At 50.0% G+C, this 17014-nt stretch overlaps 1 protein-coding gene, 2 long non-coding RNA genes and 1 other non-coding gene across 14 annotated transcripts in view; 2 read left to right on the forward strand and 2 right to left on the reverse strand.

Annotated features, from left to right (window-relative positions):
- The window catches only part of LOC120585681 (solute carrier family 2, facilitated glucose transporter member 5), a 48734-nt gene that overhangs the window by 20955 nt on the left and 10765 nt on the right, over positions 1-17014 (forward strand). For 8 of the 11 annotated variants that reach the window (XM_039841995.1, XM_039841991.1, XM_039841992.1 and 5 more), the window contains 2 exons: positions 13725-13823; positions 14366-14526. In XM_039841995.1, the coding sequence (XP_039697929.1) occupies positions 13725-13823; positions 14366-14526 (260 nt within the window). Of the gene's footprint in view, positions 1-5266; positions 5286-6815; positions 7358-12935; positions 12957-13724; positions 13824-14365; positions 14527-17014 lie in introns of those variants that run through there. The other 3 variants (XM_039841998.1, XM_039841997.1, XM_039842000.1) reach the window with 3 other exon arrangements.
- On the reverse strand, positions 1452-5199 carry LOC120585690 (uncharacterized). The gene is made up of 3 exons (XR_005648481.1): positions 4756-5199; positions 3040-3255; positions 1452-2485 (listed from the first exon to the last, which is right to left on the reverse strand). It is a non-coding gene; the product is annotated as an uncharacterized LOC120585690 (long non-coding RNA).
- LOC120585976 (5S ribosomal RNA) lies at positions 7671-7789 on the forward strand. Its single transcript, XR_005648582.1, has one exon. It is a non-coding gene; the product is annotated as a 5S ribosomal RNA (ribosomal RNA).
- Positions 7796-10454, reverse strand: LOC120585689 (uncharacterized). Its single transcript, XR_005648480.1, has 4 exons — positions 10051-10454; positions 9633-9829; positions 9177-9281; positions 7796-9076 (listed from the first exon to the last, which is right to left on the reverse strand). It is a non-coding gene; the product is annotated as an uncharacterized LOC120585689 (long non-coding RNA).

Raw genomic sequence — 17014 nt, forward strand, 5'->3', positions numbered from 1 at the left:
ATTTTAATTCTCGTTGGGCAGTCTCTGTTTAGCAAGCATATTGGGGATGTCTCCTGACCATAATGCCAGATGTGCAAGCAGATTCTCCCTTCCTCTAATCCTCCCTGGAGCTTTGCTTCTCCTGGACAATGAATACGTGGATCTGCCTGGCCCCACGGCAGGGGGAGCTCCTCACGTACCAGCAGAGAAGACCTCCCTGCAGCCAGCATTTGTCTCTCCCTCTCCCTGCCTCTCACCCCACCACTGCAGGGGAGAAGCAGATGGTGAGAGGCGAGTGCTGAGTGCTTTCTGAGGTTAGCCAACCAGCTCCCGCGTGAGCTGGGAGGAGAGGCCTGAGGACGTGCCCGGCGGGGGGTGAGTCTGCCTGCCCGGCTGGGTGCCCTGGGAGGAGTCCTCGATGCCGCATTCGGAAAAAGCAAAGAGCAGAGCTGCTCAGACCTTGGGAGAGCTGGAAGCACCTGGGCTCCTGGTTAAAATGCAGGGGTGGGGCCCGAGAATCTGCATTTCTAACAAGGTCCCAGACCCGAGGCCTGGAGGAACTCCAGTTCCGGGGATTTTAAGAGAATGGGTTGGTGCTCGGGTCTGGGCAGCCCCTGCAGAGCCCCTGGTAGGGGGCTCCTCAGAATCCCAGGTTGGAAATCCCAGTGTGCTAGATGCCGTGGGGGCGCAGCAAATGTTCCACAGTGGCCGGATGGTGGGGGGAGGGAAGAAGGGGGGCGTTGGTGTCTAGCCTTTGCTGACATCTGCGATGCTCCCTCTGAGGCCGATTTCAAACAAAGGTAGGGAAAGGCGTGGAAACTGCACGTGGCTTACAGCACACTTCCGGTTGTCCAGGGCTCGGCCCTCACACTGCCTCTGAGTTTCCAGTTCTGTAAATTATAGACTGATGCTAATGCAGAAATATTTGTCTATTGACATACTAGCAAACTCTGTCTGGGGAGGTTCAGTTGACTTCACTCCCACCCATGAAGCCAGTTCAGATCCGTTTGTAAACTCGCGTCAACCCCCCGGGCTACAGATGTGTCTGCTCTTCGGATTGGCTTTTGAATCAGTTATAACATCTGCCTTGGACCCCTTGATAACGAGTTAAATAAAATCTTTAACACGCTCGTCGTTTTTTTTTTTTTTATTTGTACAGAAGGTATAATTTTTACCTGTTTTGGAAACTTAACCTTTTAACACTATTAACACGAGGTCACGAAACGCCGAGTCAGAAGCAGACGTGCAGCTGCGTGGCGTTTCAGAGTATTTCGGTGTTGATTTCCTTTCTTTTATTAAGGTGAGAGTCACATAGATAACATTACCTTTTCAAAGTACACAGTTCAGTGGCATTTAGTACATTCACCATGTTATATAACCACCAACTCCATCTAGTTCCAAAACATTTGTGTCACCTCTAAAGGAGAACCTATACTCATTAAGCAGTCCCTCTCCCTCCCCACCCCACCGGTACCCCGCACCCCGCCCCGGCCAGTGAACCACCGATGTGCTTTCTGTCTCTGTTCTGGATTTCTCCATAGATAGAATCATACGCCGCGACCTTTGTATGCCTAGCTTCTTTCACTTAGCATAATGCTTTGGAGGATGGTGTAGCAGGTATCAGTACTTTATCCTTTTAATAGCTGCAGAATCCATCGTGTGCATATGTCACGATTTGTTTATCCGTTCATCTGCTGATGGACGTGTGGGCTCTTTCCACCTTCTGGCTATTGTGACTAGTGCTACTCTGAATATACGCACCCATGTGTTCGTTTGCCTGTTTTAATTCTTCGGGGTATATGTCCCGGCGTAGAATTGCTGGGTCATATAGTAATTTTGTGGCTAACTTTTCGAGGAAACAAACGCGTTTTCCACAGCAGCTGCACCGTTCCACACTGCCACCGGAAAAGCACAAGGGTCCCTTCCAATCTCTCCATGTCCTTGCCTACAACGTGGATGCTAAGTGAAATGTCAGTCATAAAAAGGCAGATTCCGCATTCCCTAGGTCGAATTCATAGAAATAAAAAGCAGAATGGAGATTGCCAGGTGGTTGTTTGATGGGTACAGAGCCTTAGTTCTGCAAGATGAGAACGTTCTGGGCATCGATTGCACGACGTGAATATTCTCAACGGCGCTGAACTGTTCACTTAAAAATGGTCAATTTCGTTATGTGTTTTTTACCACAGTCAAAAAAAGAAGAGAGTTGTCTACCCAGAGTAATGTGTAACCAAGAGAAGCCACTGGGGTCCCTGAGGAGCCTCACAAAGCCCTGGCTTTCATGCTCTTTGTCCATGATTCCCGAGAGACATGCCCTTTTGTACAGACATGCCGCTTATTCTGATAAGCAAGGTCAAATTCTGCTCTTGGTAAGAAAGCGTAAGAACCTTGCAGTGTTTCTCAAGTTTACTTACCAGGTGTGTCAGAGTATGTTCAGCAGCCTCCCTGCTTCAGGGGCATGTGACAGAATCTTGGGCTGGATTCCGGAGTGGCAGAGCACAGAATTGGCCTATGAAGCAAGAAGGTTAACTTGGGTCAGCCACTTTTTCTCCATCCTCCTTCTACCCACATGGCATGAACACTTGGGTTCTGACAGTCAGGTGTCAGGCCTGGTGGGGTGTGGTTGGCCTGCTTGGGCACTGGGATTGGACTTGGGAAGTCTCCTGTAACCAGCTGGATGCCTCCCCACCCCACCCGCCACCTCCCCAGGGAGGGCTGTAGTTGGATCCCTGCCAGGACCTGTTAATCACAGCTTCCTTATCTAACCCTGGCATGGGGATGACCTGGAGCTCCGTTTCCTCCCTCCCTCCAATCCAGCAATTCGCAGACACACCACACCTTGCTAGCAGCTTCATTTTGTGCCTTCCAAGGTACATGCAGGCGTTTCTGCTCTAATGTGATACATATGTTCCTAAAGCACCCCATATTCTACCATGCGGCACTTAAAAATAACAGAGCTTAAGGGAAAAATAAGGTTGGGGCAGACCACTCGGATCCCGTGCAACTTTTCAATCAGAACGTAAACAAAAGCAAATGCATTCTGCTGGAAACCTCCACTGATACCTGCCCATCGGGTCAAGGATTCACGCTTTCTCCTTTAAGACATGGGTCTAGGCAGTTCACCTCCAATGGAGAGCTGTTTGATCAAAATTTAAAATCCGACGTGGTATATGAAAACGTGTTCATAGATTCTTCAAGGGTTAGAGTTCCTTCCTGTTCTCCGTCCTAACAGACTCTCGGGCAAAATTTGATGGTTACATCAATGAGAATTAGGTTCAGCTGCAAGTGACAGAAAATGAAATGGGGGAGTATTTCATGTTAAGTCCGGGCAGGTGGCCAGGTGCCAGAATTCCGCAGGGCGGGGGACCCAAGCTCCTTCCATCCTGTTGCCCTGTCCCATGAGGCCTCAGCCTCACGGTCCAAGCTGGTGGCACCCACATTCCAAGGAGCAGAATGGAAGAAGGGACAAAGAAGAGACCAAGGCTCCTGGAAGCTGTCGCAGGACACCTTTGCCTATGCTGCAGGAGACGGAGACGTGTCATTTGTCCGTGCCAACTCAAGGGCAATAGGGAGGCGTAGTCTTTATTTCGGGCAGCTGTAGGTCCTGCCCGAATTCTGCTCCTGATAAAGAGGGACTGAGTAAACGAATCTGAGGATGGGTCGGGGGAGCCACAGAAGTCTATGACAGAGGCCCTGGCAAAACTTCAAAATCCCTAAACATTCCTAGTAGAGGTGAGACCAGCAGTAACCTGGAGTTTTGGTATCGCCGTCTGCTTTAGAACAGGCCAGGGATTTGCAGCCTGCTATGTGGTGCTAATTCAACATTTTATGACCTGGTTAAACTTCCCTACAAAAAAAATTTTTTTTTTAATTCCGAAAAGCTTCATTTTCAAAAAGATCATATTTTTTTTTGTTTTATTCCAACGGTAATATAGAAATTCTCTTATGTCCTCTCTCCTCATCCTGTCCATTACCAAGTTCATCAGTTTTACAACCTAAATATCTCTCAAGTGTATTTACTTCTCTAATCTCTTCACATGCTGGTCTAGGTCACCATCATCTTTCATCTGCTGTGTGGCAAAGAAATACCTACTCCCTTTCCTTTCCCCCTAATCCACGGGTCTCTTGTCCCCTCCAGGCAGAGCGAATTTTTAAAAACACAAAGCTGATCACTCTCCAGAACTCTTAGTGCCTTCTCTCTGCTGCTAGAACAAAAATCAAGCTCCTTAAACATGGCCGACAAGCGCGCCACGTGGCCCAGCCCCGCCCACCTCCCCAGCCTCCCTCCCCAGCCTCCCTCCCTCTCTGTTATGTGCTGCTGAGCCACACTGACTTGCAAGCTCTTGACGGCATGACACCCCTCTACCACAGGGGCCTTGGCGTGTCCCGCCTCCCCGTCTCAAGGCTCCCCACCACCCCATCCCCAGGCCCCTTTGCCTGCACAAGCTCTTTTCTCTCTTCCTTCCCATCTTAGCTCAAGCTCGCTATTTTAGGGGAGCTCCCAACCCCCATCTTTAGAGCCCTTCTATCGTTCTAAATTCATCTATGTGTTTATTTGACTAAATTCTGTTTCCTCACCTAGAGACTAAGCTGCGTGAGGCCCAAAATTGTAATTTTTTCTCTCTGTTGTACCCCCTTGTCATACGGCAGGAAGGCTCAGAAAACACAGATGTAAATACATGCTAGGAACAAAATCGTCTGTGATCTCACATCCCAGAATGACGACTGTTTCTGGATTTCTGATAAGTCCTCTAAAATCGTAAGAACTAACGTACTTACATTGTATAATGTCACGAATGTTAATAAATAGTGGTAATGATTTACGAATGAAGGTCTGGGACCCAAACCCTCCTGTCAGAATCCTTGGCGAGCGAGGAGTCTCGGCAGGCCTAAAACGAGGCCCTCTGAGAAAAGGGGAAATTCGCTTTGGATCTGTTCTCCTTCGATGGTAAAATCCTGCTCGGATTTCTCTGCGATGACTCAAACTGTGTGGAAGGTGGAGGAGAGAGTGCCACGGGGCCCTGCCACTTTCAAAGTGATTCACTGTCTCCCGGTCAGAAGTCCTTGCAAAACAGAAATCGGTTTCTTGGAAATATTCAACATGTGACAGCCCCAGCGCCCGCTATCTGCGATTACACGAAAAGTTCCCGGGCTGATCCCTGTTGTTTATCATTGTCATTTAAAACCCTAAGGCAAAAATAGGCTTCCGTTGGCAGGCTCCCTCCCGGAGCCGGCTGGACAGAGAGACAGGGCAGGGTGGGGAGGGCCAGGCCCGGCAGCAGGACGCCAGCCCCACGCTCCCGTGGGAGGTAAATAAATGAAACTTCGGAAAAGCAAAAGAACCACTCACAGTGGGAGAGCCCGGGTCGCACATGGCGGGTCGCACATGGCGGGTCGCACATGGCGGGTCGCACATGGCGGGTCGCACATGGCAGGCCGCCGAGGCAGGGGCCTGGGAAGACCCGCAATGGGGACAGCCCGCCCCACGCCCCTCCGACCCGCGGGCCGTTCCCCAGTCTGAGCCCCGGTCCCTCGCAGCCCACGGGGCTGGGCCAGGCCTCACGGCGGCCCCGGACGGGGGGGCTGGTGGCCGCTCCGCCCGCCCACCGCGGGGTCGAGGGTCCTGAGCCAGAAAGAGGACGCAGGCGCGGACAGGCCCCGAGCGGGCGGGGACACAGGCCTCGGCGGCCGGGGGGCGGCCGGGGGCGGCCGGGGGCGGCCGGGGACGGGTGGGGGGCGGGCATGGCTGCGTCCCCGCCGCCCCCTCCTCGCGCCGAGGTCCCTCCGCGGCCCAGGCGTTGGTGACGACACGGCACGACACGGCTATGCCTGCGATGTCCCGGGACGGGCAGGGCAGGAGCCAGGTACTGCGGCCCTCAGCGCCCCGGACAGCCGCGGGTGGGCCTGGGCCAGCGTCCCCTCCCCCCCCACCCCCGCCCGCTCCGGCCGGGGACGTCGAGGCCGGGTGGGCTGTCGCCTCCACCGTGGCGAACCCGCTTTCAGGTCCCCGCTGGCCCGAACGCACGCAGGCGACAAAGCGGGTCCTCTGATCCCCCCCGCGCCTGACTTTTGCAAACTTTCGACATTTCCTTTCGTTTGCACAACGTGTACCCTTCCCTGCCCAGCAGATTTTTTTCTCTCCGACCGAAGTGCATTTTCTTCGGAGCATTTTTCATAACTCTGACATAATTGGAGACATCTGGTCTTGCCAACTTTAGTTGGAAATGCTGGTAATCGGGCTGTGACCCTGAAGGAAAAAAGTCGGTGAGAGAGAATAGTCAGTCGGTCTCCCCTTGTGAATGGGGACGCCCCCCAACACACACACACACACACACACACACACACACGGGCCACGCCCCTGGCACCCTCCTCACAGCCTCCCACACAGTGGAGCCTAGCTCGGCACACTCCCCGGGTTCGTGGCTGAGGCCAGGAACAGCGCCCGCCACCCAGTGCATCCCCAGGTACATGTTTACTTGAAGGTGAAGGAGGGGGAAGAAATGGCCGAAGTCGCTGGAGTCATGCCTTGGCAAATAAAACAAGGACCGTGTCCTGTAAGGATGAAAGTCTGTAGACCTCGTGGGACTTTGTTCTGGGCTTCGGCCACTTGACCTTCTGCGCCCCGTGGCAGCGGGACACGTGCCCGGCACAGGAGTCTGGCAGTCGCGTGGCCATGCGTGGAACAGCCAGACCAGCGGCCACGACTCGCTCTCCTTGCCCGGCAGATAAAAGGATTTGAAATATTTACCGTTTTTGCAATAGTGGTAATTACACGGAAAATAGCACCCGGGGGCCACTCGGAGTTCCTTAAAAAGGACGATAAGAAACGCTCCAAGAAAGCGGTGTGCAGTCATTTGGGCAAGAGCTGACTCTCCAGTAGAGACTCGGCTATAGGTTTCCTGGCAAGGATGACTTCTTAGAAGCCTCTGGTGACCCTATCTCTTGCCCCCCTGTTGCCTGGTGTGATGTAGGGTCGGTGGCAGCTGTTGCTTTCCATGTGTCTGTGACAGAAATAACTCTTCTAGTCACTCACCACAAGCCTGACCAGTGGGAGCTTTCGCAACAAGAAAATGTCACAGACTGTCCCCACCAGAAAGGCGCTGTGCCTGCAGTCCGAGGGAGGTGCCCGCTTGTGAGCTAAACCCTAGACATCTAATTTAAAAGAAGAAGTGAAAATGACAGACCTCTGGGTGCCTGAAAGGGTTATTCTGCCTTAGACTGGCTGTAAAAATGCGATTGGTTGTTACTTGGCACGGCCAAAGTGCAGTGGGGATGTCTTCTCTCTCCATCCAGTGCATGTGTTATTTTGGCTGAAAGGACGTGAGCAGCACATCTTTCCAGAGCAAAGATGGAGCAACAGGGTCCGGTCAAGAGGGAAGGGGTAAGTGCTGCCCAGGGAGGGGGCATGGAGCAGCCCCCAGCCAGCGCCCGCCCGTGCAGCATTGCTGAGGCGGGGGGTGGGGGGTGGGCGGGGGGGGGGGGGTCGTTCTTGGGAGCTCTGTCACCCGCCCCTCGGAGTTCTCCCGGCGGCTGGGCTTTTACGGGGACTGGAGAGAGGAGACATTCAGAGACATTTAGATTTAGAGATTCTTTGGGAATCATCCTACAGGACCAGCCTTTAAAAATACCTGTTACCAAATCGAAGAGACTCAAAGGGTTAAACTGATCCAATTTCCTTCATCGAAAGAGACTGAGTCTACGGCCATGCTACCCTGAACAGGCCTGATCCCGTCTGATCTCGGAAGCTAAGCAGGGCCGGGCCTGGTTAGTACTTGGATGGGAGACCACCTAGGAAGACCAGGTGCTGTAGGCGTAAAAAAGAAAAAAAGAAAGAAAGAGATTGAGGTGAAGGGTTTCCAAAGACCGGCAACGAAATCCTTAGACGTTGCTTGTAAGATGTTTTTTGATTTGTTTTGATTTTGGTTTCAGAGTATTTTAATTAACCTTTTCAGCAAGGAACATAGCAAAGCTAGTATGAAAAGTAGTTAGACTCAGAAAAGGTGGTGCAAGATTTGAATGTAATTTAAATCTGCAACAGAGATTCCCTGTCTTTCAGATGATGAGACGCCCTTTTTTTTTAGTAACGAAAGATTTTTCTGAACCTGCCATTCTCCTTTTAGAATCTCTTGATTGAGGAAAATGTGTAGAGACAGAAAGATGATGTGAATTTATTAACACTTTCCAGAAATTTGTGTTTTATTCATCGCAACAGCATCTGCTTATATTTATGGGGGAAGAAGTACATATTTGGGTAAATTATTATTTATTCAGTCATGGTCGTGAGACCCTTGCCATAGGCAGGTTGGGAACATGCTCTGTAGCTCAGAGATTAAGAGCGAGTTTGGGCAAATCATTTAACTGCTCTGTGCCTGCGTTTTGGTAGAATACCTGTGAAATGGGTATAATAACCATACCATCTGATAGTGCTGCTGGAACAATTAAATGAGATGATGCATGTGAATTACGTGGCACCTAGCGAATTCCTCATAAATGTTCTTGCTTTTCGAGCAACCTTTAGGGCAGGGCAGTGGGGGTCCGGGCTGCGTGTCGTAGGATGTTTAGCAGCATCCCTGGTCTGTCCTCAGTAGCCGCCAGTAGTACTCCCGCCTCAAGGAGAATCACTGCGTTAGAGCAGGGGTCCCCAGCGCCCGGGGACCAGGTCCAGGGCCTGTGAGGAACCGGGGCCGCACAGCAGGAGGTGAGCGGCGGGTGAAAGAGCGAAGCTTCATCTGTGTCTGCAGCCGCTCCCCAGCTCCAGCATCCCCACCTCAGCCCCTCCTCAGATCCTCAGGCATTAGATTCTCACAGGAGCACCGGTCCCGGGTGCCAAAAAGGTTGGGGACCGCTGGTTTAGAGATTTCTAAGTTCCTTCCCCTGGACTATCTTGTTTGACTTGCACAACTAAAGAAGTGTTAGACAAGTCAAGTGTCATTCCCTCTATTTTATAGAAAAGAGACTGGGAGGTAAACGTAGGGGTTTTGGGGGGGTCAGGGGAGGCTCTGATCTGGTCTGTGCCTCCTCTCCAAAAAGGAATGCACTGACTAGCTGTGACTCCCCAGGTGTGGCTTCAGAAGCATGGACGTGCCCTACGTGGTGGTGCCTGAAAATGAGCAATACATTTTGAAAGGAAATGATTAAAATGGTCACACGCAGCTGACCACAGCTACCCGCCCCCTTGGTTCTGTGGGAAAGGAACTTACAGTGCCCAGGGAGAGCCAGGCTCCCCCTTCCTGCCTCCTGAGGGCAGACCCTGCCCCTGTGGGTACGTGCTGGGCGTGTTGGGCGTGTTGGACATGTTGGGCGTCCTGGGAGACATCAAAACAAAACTATTCCACTGGCGACTACTTGTAAGAGTCTGCAAATCATTAATCGAAGCTGAGGGAGGATTTGGGAGCCAAGGAAAAGTGGAAGGGCTGGTGAAGGCTGCAGGAAGTGGGGCTGTGCTCCCAGGGGCTGCTGCGGCCCGCGGATTCTCTGTCCCCTGGTGGTTGTGTGACTCTGGCCTCACTGGCCTTTGGAGTCCTCATATGTAAGGAGAAAAGAATCTGACTGATGTGCGCCAAGGACTTTTTGCCAGGAAAGAGGACTCTTGGCCCGAAAGAAAAAAAATAAAATGCGTTAGGAAAAAGAGAGCCTTGGAAAATGAAAACACATACTTTTTTTGCGGCCGTCCCTGCCATCAGCTAGTTCAGTGTTGCTGAGCAAGTAACTTTCCCTCCGGGTCTTCATTGTTAATAATTGATAATGACAGCAAACCCGGCTGTAAGCGTTTTATATGTATGAACTCATTTATTCTTCACATCGATCCTGTGAGAAGGGCAGTGTCATCGTCTGCATTTTGCTGGGGAAGGAACTGAGACACAGGGAGTTCAGTAATTGGCCCAATGCCACACAGCCAGCAGCAGGAGGGCCAGGGCACCCCGCCCCGCCCCCGCCCCCACCCCCAGGGATGACACAGAGCACCCAGCTCTGAGATGTTTCTCTCTCCTCTCTCCCCTTCCGCGTAGACCTCAGCATCTGGGTTCCGTAGTGTGATAAAGTGACTTAAAGTGTTGATAATTCATAAGAACTCACGTTTCCAAGGATATTTACATTCTGGCTGGATATTCCCGACGAGGAAAGTCTTACACGGAGGATGTCTCTCTGATGCTGGAAATGGCATGCGGAGACGGATTCCTAAGGGAGATGGTTTGGGTGGGGCTCCCTTCCCAGTGTCCTGAATCACATCCTGTCAGATCGCCAGCTCCGAAGATGGTTATTTCACTGAAGTCTCAATGTTTTCAGCATTATGGGAAACAGGAAGCCAGTTTACCACGGGCATGAGGCGTGGGGTTTCTTGTTTCTCCCGAAAGCACAGCTCAGGACCACAGCCGCCTTTGGCCTCTGAGGAGAGCCCCCTCCCATTTATGCCTCTAGGCCACTGGGCCACTTGTCATTTTAAAGTTAGTAGGAGACCTCGATGTCCTCGTTGGCCTCTTTCTCTCTCTCAATACCAAATCAAAAAAAAAAAAAAGAAGAAAGGAAGGGAAGGGAGGGAAAGAAGGAAGGAAGGAAGGGAGGGAGGAAGGAAAATGGAAAAGCAAAAAGCTCACGCCCTGGCTTTTTCGCATGCCGTTTTCTATACAGTGCACTTACTGAGACTATAACTTATAATTCATTTAAAGTATGCAATTCAATATATATTCACAGAATTGTGCGACCACCACCACGATCAACTTTAGAACATTTTTATCACCCCCCGAAAGAAACTGCACCCACTTCCAGTCACGCCGCATTCCCCCCTATTTCCTCCTCTTTTTTTCCCTAGGCAACCACTAATTTATTCTGTGTGTCCGTGGATTTGCCTGTGCTGGACAGTTCACGGGGATGTAATCGGGCAACAGGTGGCCTTCTGTGACTGGCTTCTTTCACTGAGCATGTTTTCAAGGTTCATCCGCATTGTGACACATGTCAGTGCTTCATCCCTTCTCACGGCTAAATAATATTCCGTTGTATGGATAGAGCGTGTTTTGTGTTTCTATTCATCGGTTGATGGACATTTGGGTTGTTGTCACTTTTTGGCTATTATGAATAGTGCTGCTATGGACATTCGTGTCCAAATTTGTGTGAACGTGTTTTCATTTCTCTTGGGTATAGACCTAGGAGTGGAATCGCTGGGTCACGTGGTTACTCCGTGTTTACCTTCGTGAGAAACTACCAGACTCCCCAGAGTGGCTGCACCATTTCACGTTCTCACCAGCAGTGCGAGAAAGTTCCCATTTTCTCCACGTCTTTGCCAACACTTATTATTATGTGTCTTATTGATTTTAACCATCTTGGTAGCGAGAAGTGGTATCTCATTGTGGTTTTGACTCGCATCTTCCTCATGGGGTACCAAGTCCTTTGATTTTACTTCCTCGATGGTCCTCAAAGCTGGCGTTCTTGCCCCTGACACACCCACGTCCCTTACCTAAGTCCCCATTCTCTGTCAGTCACTTTCCCGACTTCCATTTTTAACCACTTCTGCAGTTTTTCTTTGTAGAACTTACTATAGTTATAGTTTAATTATCAAATTATTATATAATCTTTAGAATGCCCGTCTCCCCCTTTGGACCATAATCTTCTTAAGGGCAACTGTTTTTGCTCACCAGACTAATGCGATACCTAGAACATAGTCAGTTGTCAATAAATATTTCCCTAAGGAATGAAGACATTTGGACCAGCAAGGTCAGTGAGAACCTACTCGGAATATCTTTGCTATTTCCACAAAGGGTTAGCCCTGATTCCTAGGGGGTCCCTAGAATGTGCCGGTGGCTTGGGGTCCAGGAGGAAACTAAGACATAGGAGCCGAATCGTGTGCTCTGTGCCAGAGGCTCCGCAGCCTGTGGTCTAAACTGACCATTTTCTCTGGGATCTCACAAAAGCGGTCAGGGAGCTGTCTGTTCATGGTGCCTGGAGGTACCCGACCCCCCCCCAGTCTGGGCCACGAGCGCCTGGGGCGCCAGCCAGCTCTCCAGCTGAGCTCTAGAGAGGACTTCAAACCTTAGGACCCATCAAAGCAGAGAGCGAGTGGTCAGGAGTTGCTGGCAGTATGAATGAAGCCTGATGCATTTATAGTTAATCATTTACTGGGAAGAGAAATAGAAACGAGGACATTTTTATCAACACTTTCTTATTTCTTGTTCTCCTTCGCTTCTTTTCTTTTTTGCTTCCACAAAATCAAGCTTTAGTACAGCGCTAGGGGAGGGATCTTTGCTTTCTGATCCGCACTGTGGCCCCAGGACCTAGAACAATGCCTGGCTCGCAGTGGGAACTCACTACGTTGGCTGGCTGGCTGGCTGGCTGGCTGGCTGGAATCAGGAGCACTTTGGGGTGGGGAGAGGCGAGCTAAGTATCTTAGGTGGGGTGCGGGGTGTTGGACGTGTGCCGACTTGCACACCCCCTGCCTTTAGAAAATACAGGGCCATGTAGCAGCAGCCTTGGAACCCGTTTTCCCTCCTGGGCACATTGCCCACCCCCCTACCCACTTTGTCCCCTGCCCACCCCAGTGGATGCTGATCGCTGAGGACTGAGAGCCCACTGCTCCCAGACAGGCTGCCTTGCCCGAGGTTCTTCTCTTCCTTACCAGAAACCCCCTGTCCAATCAACCAGTTGATTCGTTTGGTGGAGGGAGCAGGAGGTGCAGTCTCGCTTGTGGCTTTGCTTGTGGCTTTGCTCTTGGCCAGGCCTCCTCGCAGGTCTGCTCAGGGGCCCCATGGCCACGTGACTGCTGTTTCTCCTGCTCCTCGCTTATTTCTCTAGAGAGGTCTTCTTTAGATGAGATGGGACGCTGCCCGGGGGAACACAGGGGCACCTCGGCTTGCCACTGGAGGGGCACGTTCCCCTGTGGCAGGGCGTAGTGAATGAAGATGCTCGAGCCGCGGGTCGGAGAGTCACACTCAGGCCCACCCTCGTCAGCGGGCTCGCTCCGCAGCTGGACGCTTTCATAATCCATCCTTGCGGTAACTCTGAAGATCATGGCAATTAAGCAGAAAGTGGCAGTGGGCGGATCCAAACTGAGATCTATAGAGACTAAGAGCAAAGCTCGTTTTACTTGTATTTTTCTCCCACTTTTCATTACTTTGCTAATGAATTCCCCCGTCATGAAAGATCGTTTTAAATGAATTTTCGGTTTTTTCTTGTGTCCAAAGGGGGTGTTACCATAGAAATGTGTGTGTTTTTGAGTCCCCAGAAATCTATACTTAATTAGTTTCTCACTGTGCCTTCTGCCGACCACAGCAAAAGTCGAGGGGTGAACGGAAATTAATTCGTGGCCCTAAATAATTAAAAATTTTCACCTTTTTTCCTCTTTGATTTTTAGAGCAGTTTGTGTTTAAGGCGATGCTTGAGCACATTTGCTGCCTGCATGTCACAAGGCCATTCAGACTTCAGGCGGAGTGCCGGAGTAGCGGACGGTCTCTCTGACTCCGTGGTTCTCAGCTGGGGCCGATGTCCCATCCACCTCGGGAGACATTTAGCGATGTCTGGAGACATTTGGGTTGTCCCAGATGGTGAAGGGCTGTTCCTACGATGCATACAGGACAGCCCCCATCACAGAGAATGACCTGGCCATAAGCTCTGTGGTTGGGGGAAGCGGGCGGGTTTCAGGACAGTGAGTGGCAGACAGACTACAGACCTTCAGGTTCTATCCCATCCTTTCTACAAGACTTTGGAGTAAGTGGGAGACCCTGGCTGCTCCCTGGCCTAAGCCATGATTCCTCATCCCACAGAAGCTGACACTTGTGCTTGCCCTGGCAACGCTGATAGCCGCCTTTGGGTCTTCCTTCCAGTATGGGTACAACGTGGCTGTCGTTAACTCCCCTGCCGAGGTAAGTCACTGTGGTGAGTGAGATGCAGCCCCCAGGAAACGGGGAGGTGGGTTTGGGTCAGCCCGGGCCTGGATATGGCCGCCAGGGTGGGACTGTGCACACACGGAGGGCACACGATAGGCCCTCAAGCGAAGGGACAGGGAAACACCCATGAGACACAGCGCAGGCCCAAGGGCACTGGCAGGCGCAGGACCATGGGGATGAACCAGGTCCCCCAGGCCTGGCTGGACACCCCGTGGGCTGGCCTCTGATCTTCTGCAGCCTCGCAATCTATGGAGGAGCCTGGAGGAGCAGGGATCACCCAACAGACTGGGAGAGCGGAGTCATTCCTCCCGGTGTTAGAAAGATCTGGGTGGTCCCTCCCCAGCGTGCCTCCCGCTAACTGCTGTGAATACAACTCTGTCCTTACTCCCTTTCCCCGACTTAATAACGTCGGTATCTCTGGGCCCAGGTGATCCTCGTGTTGGCCCAACAACTTCTGTTGCTCTTTCTGCAAAACCAGGTCACATTACTCTGGTGTTCTGTTCTGCTTTGTTTTCCAGATCATGAAAGAATTCTATAATGAGACCTACTACGATAGAACCAGTACTTACCTGAGCGACTTTTCCTTGACACTGCTGTGGTCTCTTTCTGTGTCCATGTTCCCCTTCGGAGGCTTTATCGGATCCCTCATGGTCGGCATCTTGGTGAATAAACTGGGCAGGTAAGGGAAGGTGAATTTTCAGTTCCGCGAAACTCGGAGACCACCATCGGACTTTAAAACCTAGGCCTAACGCTGAAATCCCCATCGTAGAAGTAGGCAGTAACCGCTGTGATGATTTCTGTTTTCTGATGTGACTTTAAAGAGACCAGACATTGACCAAGTATCTGGGGATTTAGGCAAGATGTTAGGGCCGGAAGTGGGGGTGGCGGGTCCCAAGGCTCTGGGGTGGACACAGGAAGACCAGAGCCGCCTCAGAGATCAGAACTCGCTCTCTCCGTCTCAGCAATTTTGCCTTGAAGGTTTTGTGTTTTGTCTTCATTTTTGTTTTTTTGGTTTTTTGTTTGTTTATCAAAAAAAGTTCTTTTTTTAAATTTTTTTTTTTGCCTTTATAAGAGTCAAGCACCAGATGGCATGGCCAAGAGGTCCCAACATAGATCGTAGCACAGTGTTCTTGAACTCTGCTTCCTCGACGAGCATAAACTATCTTTTTTGTTCTTTTATGTCTAGACCAAGTAATATGCAAAATTTATCCCGATTTAAATTCCTGTAAAATTCTGAAATGGCAGAGATACTCAGGCATTGAAACTGTGTGGTCCCAGGGCGACTCTCCTGAGAGTCAAATAGCAAATGCCAAGAGCAGAGCTTATATCTTTGCTCCTAACTCTACAAGTGTTGGAAATTTTGTATTCAATTCCAAAAGAGATCCTTAAGACACCCTGCTCCCAGGTCAATTCCTGGGACGTGAGAGACAGCCTCGTTACAAAGAGCGTCTAAGAGTTCCTCTCTCAACCTTCCCCAAGGAGCACAGAGAGTCTGGGCGGGGTCGAGTCCCCATCCTCAGACACAGATTTAGTTAGCTCAGGAGTCTAGGTAAGGCCAGAACCCAGATCTTGTTTCCTCTCCAGTATTTTTCAAAAAGAGTCTGAGAACAGAAACACACAACCTCTGGTCTGGATCTAAGATTCTCAGGTCTTCTTAGGAGGTTAGCATTGAACTCCTAGTTTTCCCTGTGGGCCCTCCAGGGAGCAGGTCGTCAGTGGAGTCACGGTCAGATCTGCAGGACGCTTCTTCTTGCGTGCAAGACTTGTGGTTTGGTCCACAGATGGAGCCAACAGTTGCTTGTTCAACTGTCTGCTGTGGAATATGATAAATACTATTCAGTTGGTTTTGGTTTTCTTAAAAATTCGTAGGCGTTCCTTAAACAACAAAAGCAACTAAAATTGGTTTGTGGGTTCCTGTGTGCCAGGCTCTATCCTGAGTGCTTTTAGGGTTATTAATTCCTCTAATCCTTGAGCCCCATCCTCTTTTCAAAACCTGGGAAACAAGGCACAGATGCTATAGCTTAATCCAAGATTACACAGCTGGGAGGAAATTCCACTTCCGACCACGTGCAAGTCACCGGCACACTGCACTCCGTTATAGTGGAGAAATACCTTCTCAATCTGTTGCTTTATTTTTTAATCGTACATATAGTAGTATCTTTTTATACAAAATCTTTCATTGTTCAAGTGGTCAAATTTATGGTTTTTGCTTTTTTGTGTCTTAAGACAGCCTTCCCTTCCTGGACTCGTTAAGGATAACATTTGATGATTTAAAAAATAATTTTACCGTTTCGTTTTTCCCAGATAGATCTGGAATTTTATTTTGTATATGGTGGGTGATGAGAGAGAGAGCTAATTTTTTTTCCATGTGAAAAGTTGATCATTCTTAAATTTGTCTGAGTTACTCATATTCCTTTATTCTTCTGTGTAAACTTTTAAATCGGTTTCTTAAAATCCCTGAAAAAAAGATTCTGCTTGGCATGGCTTTGAGTTTACAATTTGAGGAAAACTTACACTGTTGAATCTTCCCCTTCATGAGCAAGCAAGAGCTAATTTATTGACCCTGGGGTTTCTTGTCTGAGATTTCATGTCTTTGTCACCCGTTATGGAAAAATTTCAGCCATCATTTCTCCAGATATCTCTTCTCCATTTTCTATATTCTTTCTTCTAGAATTCAAAGGCTTGACCTTGTTATCGTTGCACTACTGACTTCTTTAAAAAATTATTTTTAAAAAACTGTGGTAAAATATACATAACATGAAATGTCTCATTTTAACCATTTTTTAAATGTACAGGTTATTGGCATTAAGTACATTTACATTGTTGGGCAGCCATCACCATCATCCATTTCTTTAACTTTTCATCTTGTGAAATTGACACTGTACCCCCATTAAACGCTAACTCCCTCTCCGCCCTCCCCCAGCCCCTGGCAACCGCCATTTGACTTTCTGTCTCTGTCTCTGTGAGTTTGACTACTTCTAGACTCGTGTGAGTGGAATCATACAAGATTTGTCCTTTTGGGACTAGGTTATCTCTCTTAGCATAATGTCCTCAAGGTGCATCCATGGTTTAGCAAGTGTCAGAGTTTCCTGTTAAGGCTGAGTGACATTCTGCTGTACAAATATACCACATTTTGTTTTACCCCTTCTTCCGTCGGTGGCCATTGG

The sequence above is a fragment of the Pteropus medius genome, unplaced genomic scaffold (assembly GCF_902729225.1).
Source record: "Pteropus medius unplaced genomic scaffold, Ma_sr-lr_union100, whole genome shotgun sequence".
NCBI lineage: Eukaryota > Metazoa > Chordata > Mammalia > Chiroptera > Pteropodidae > Pteropus > Pteropus medius.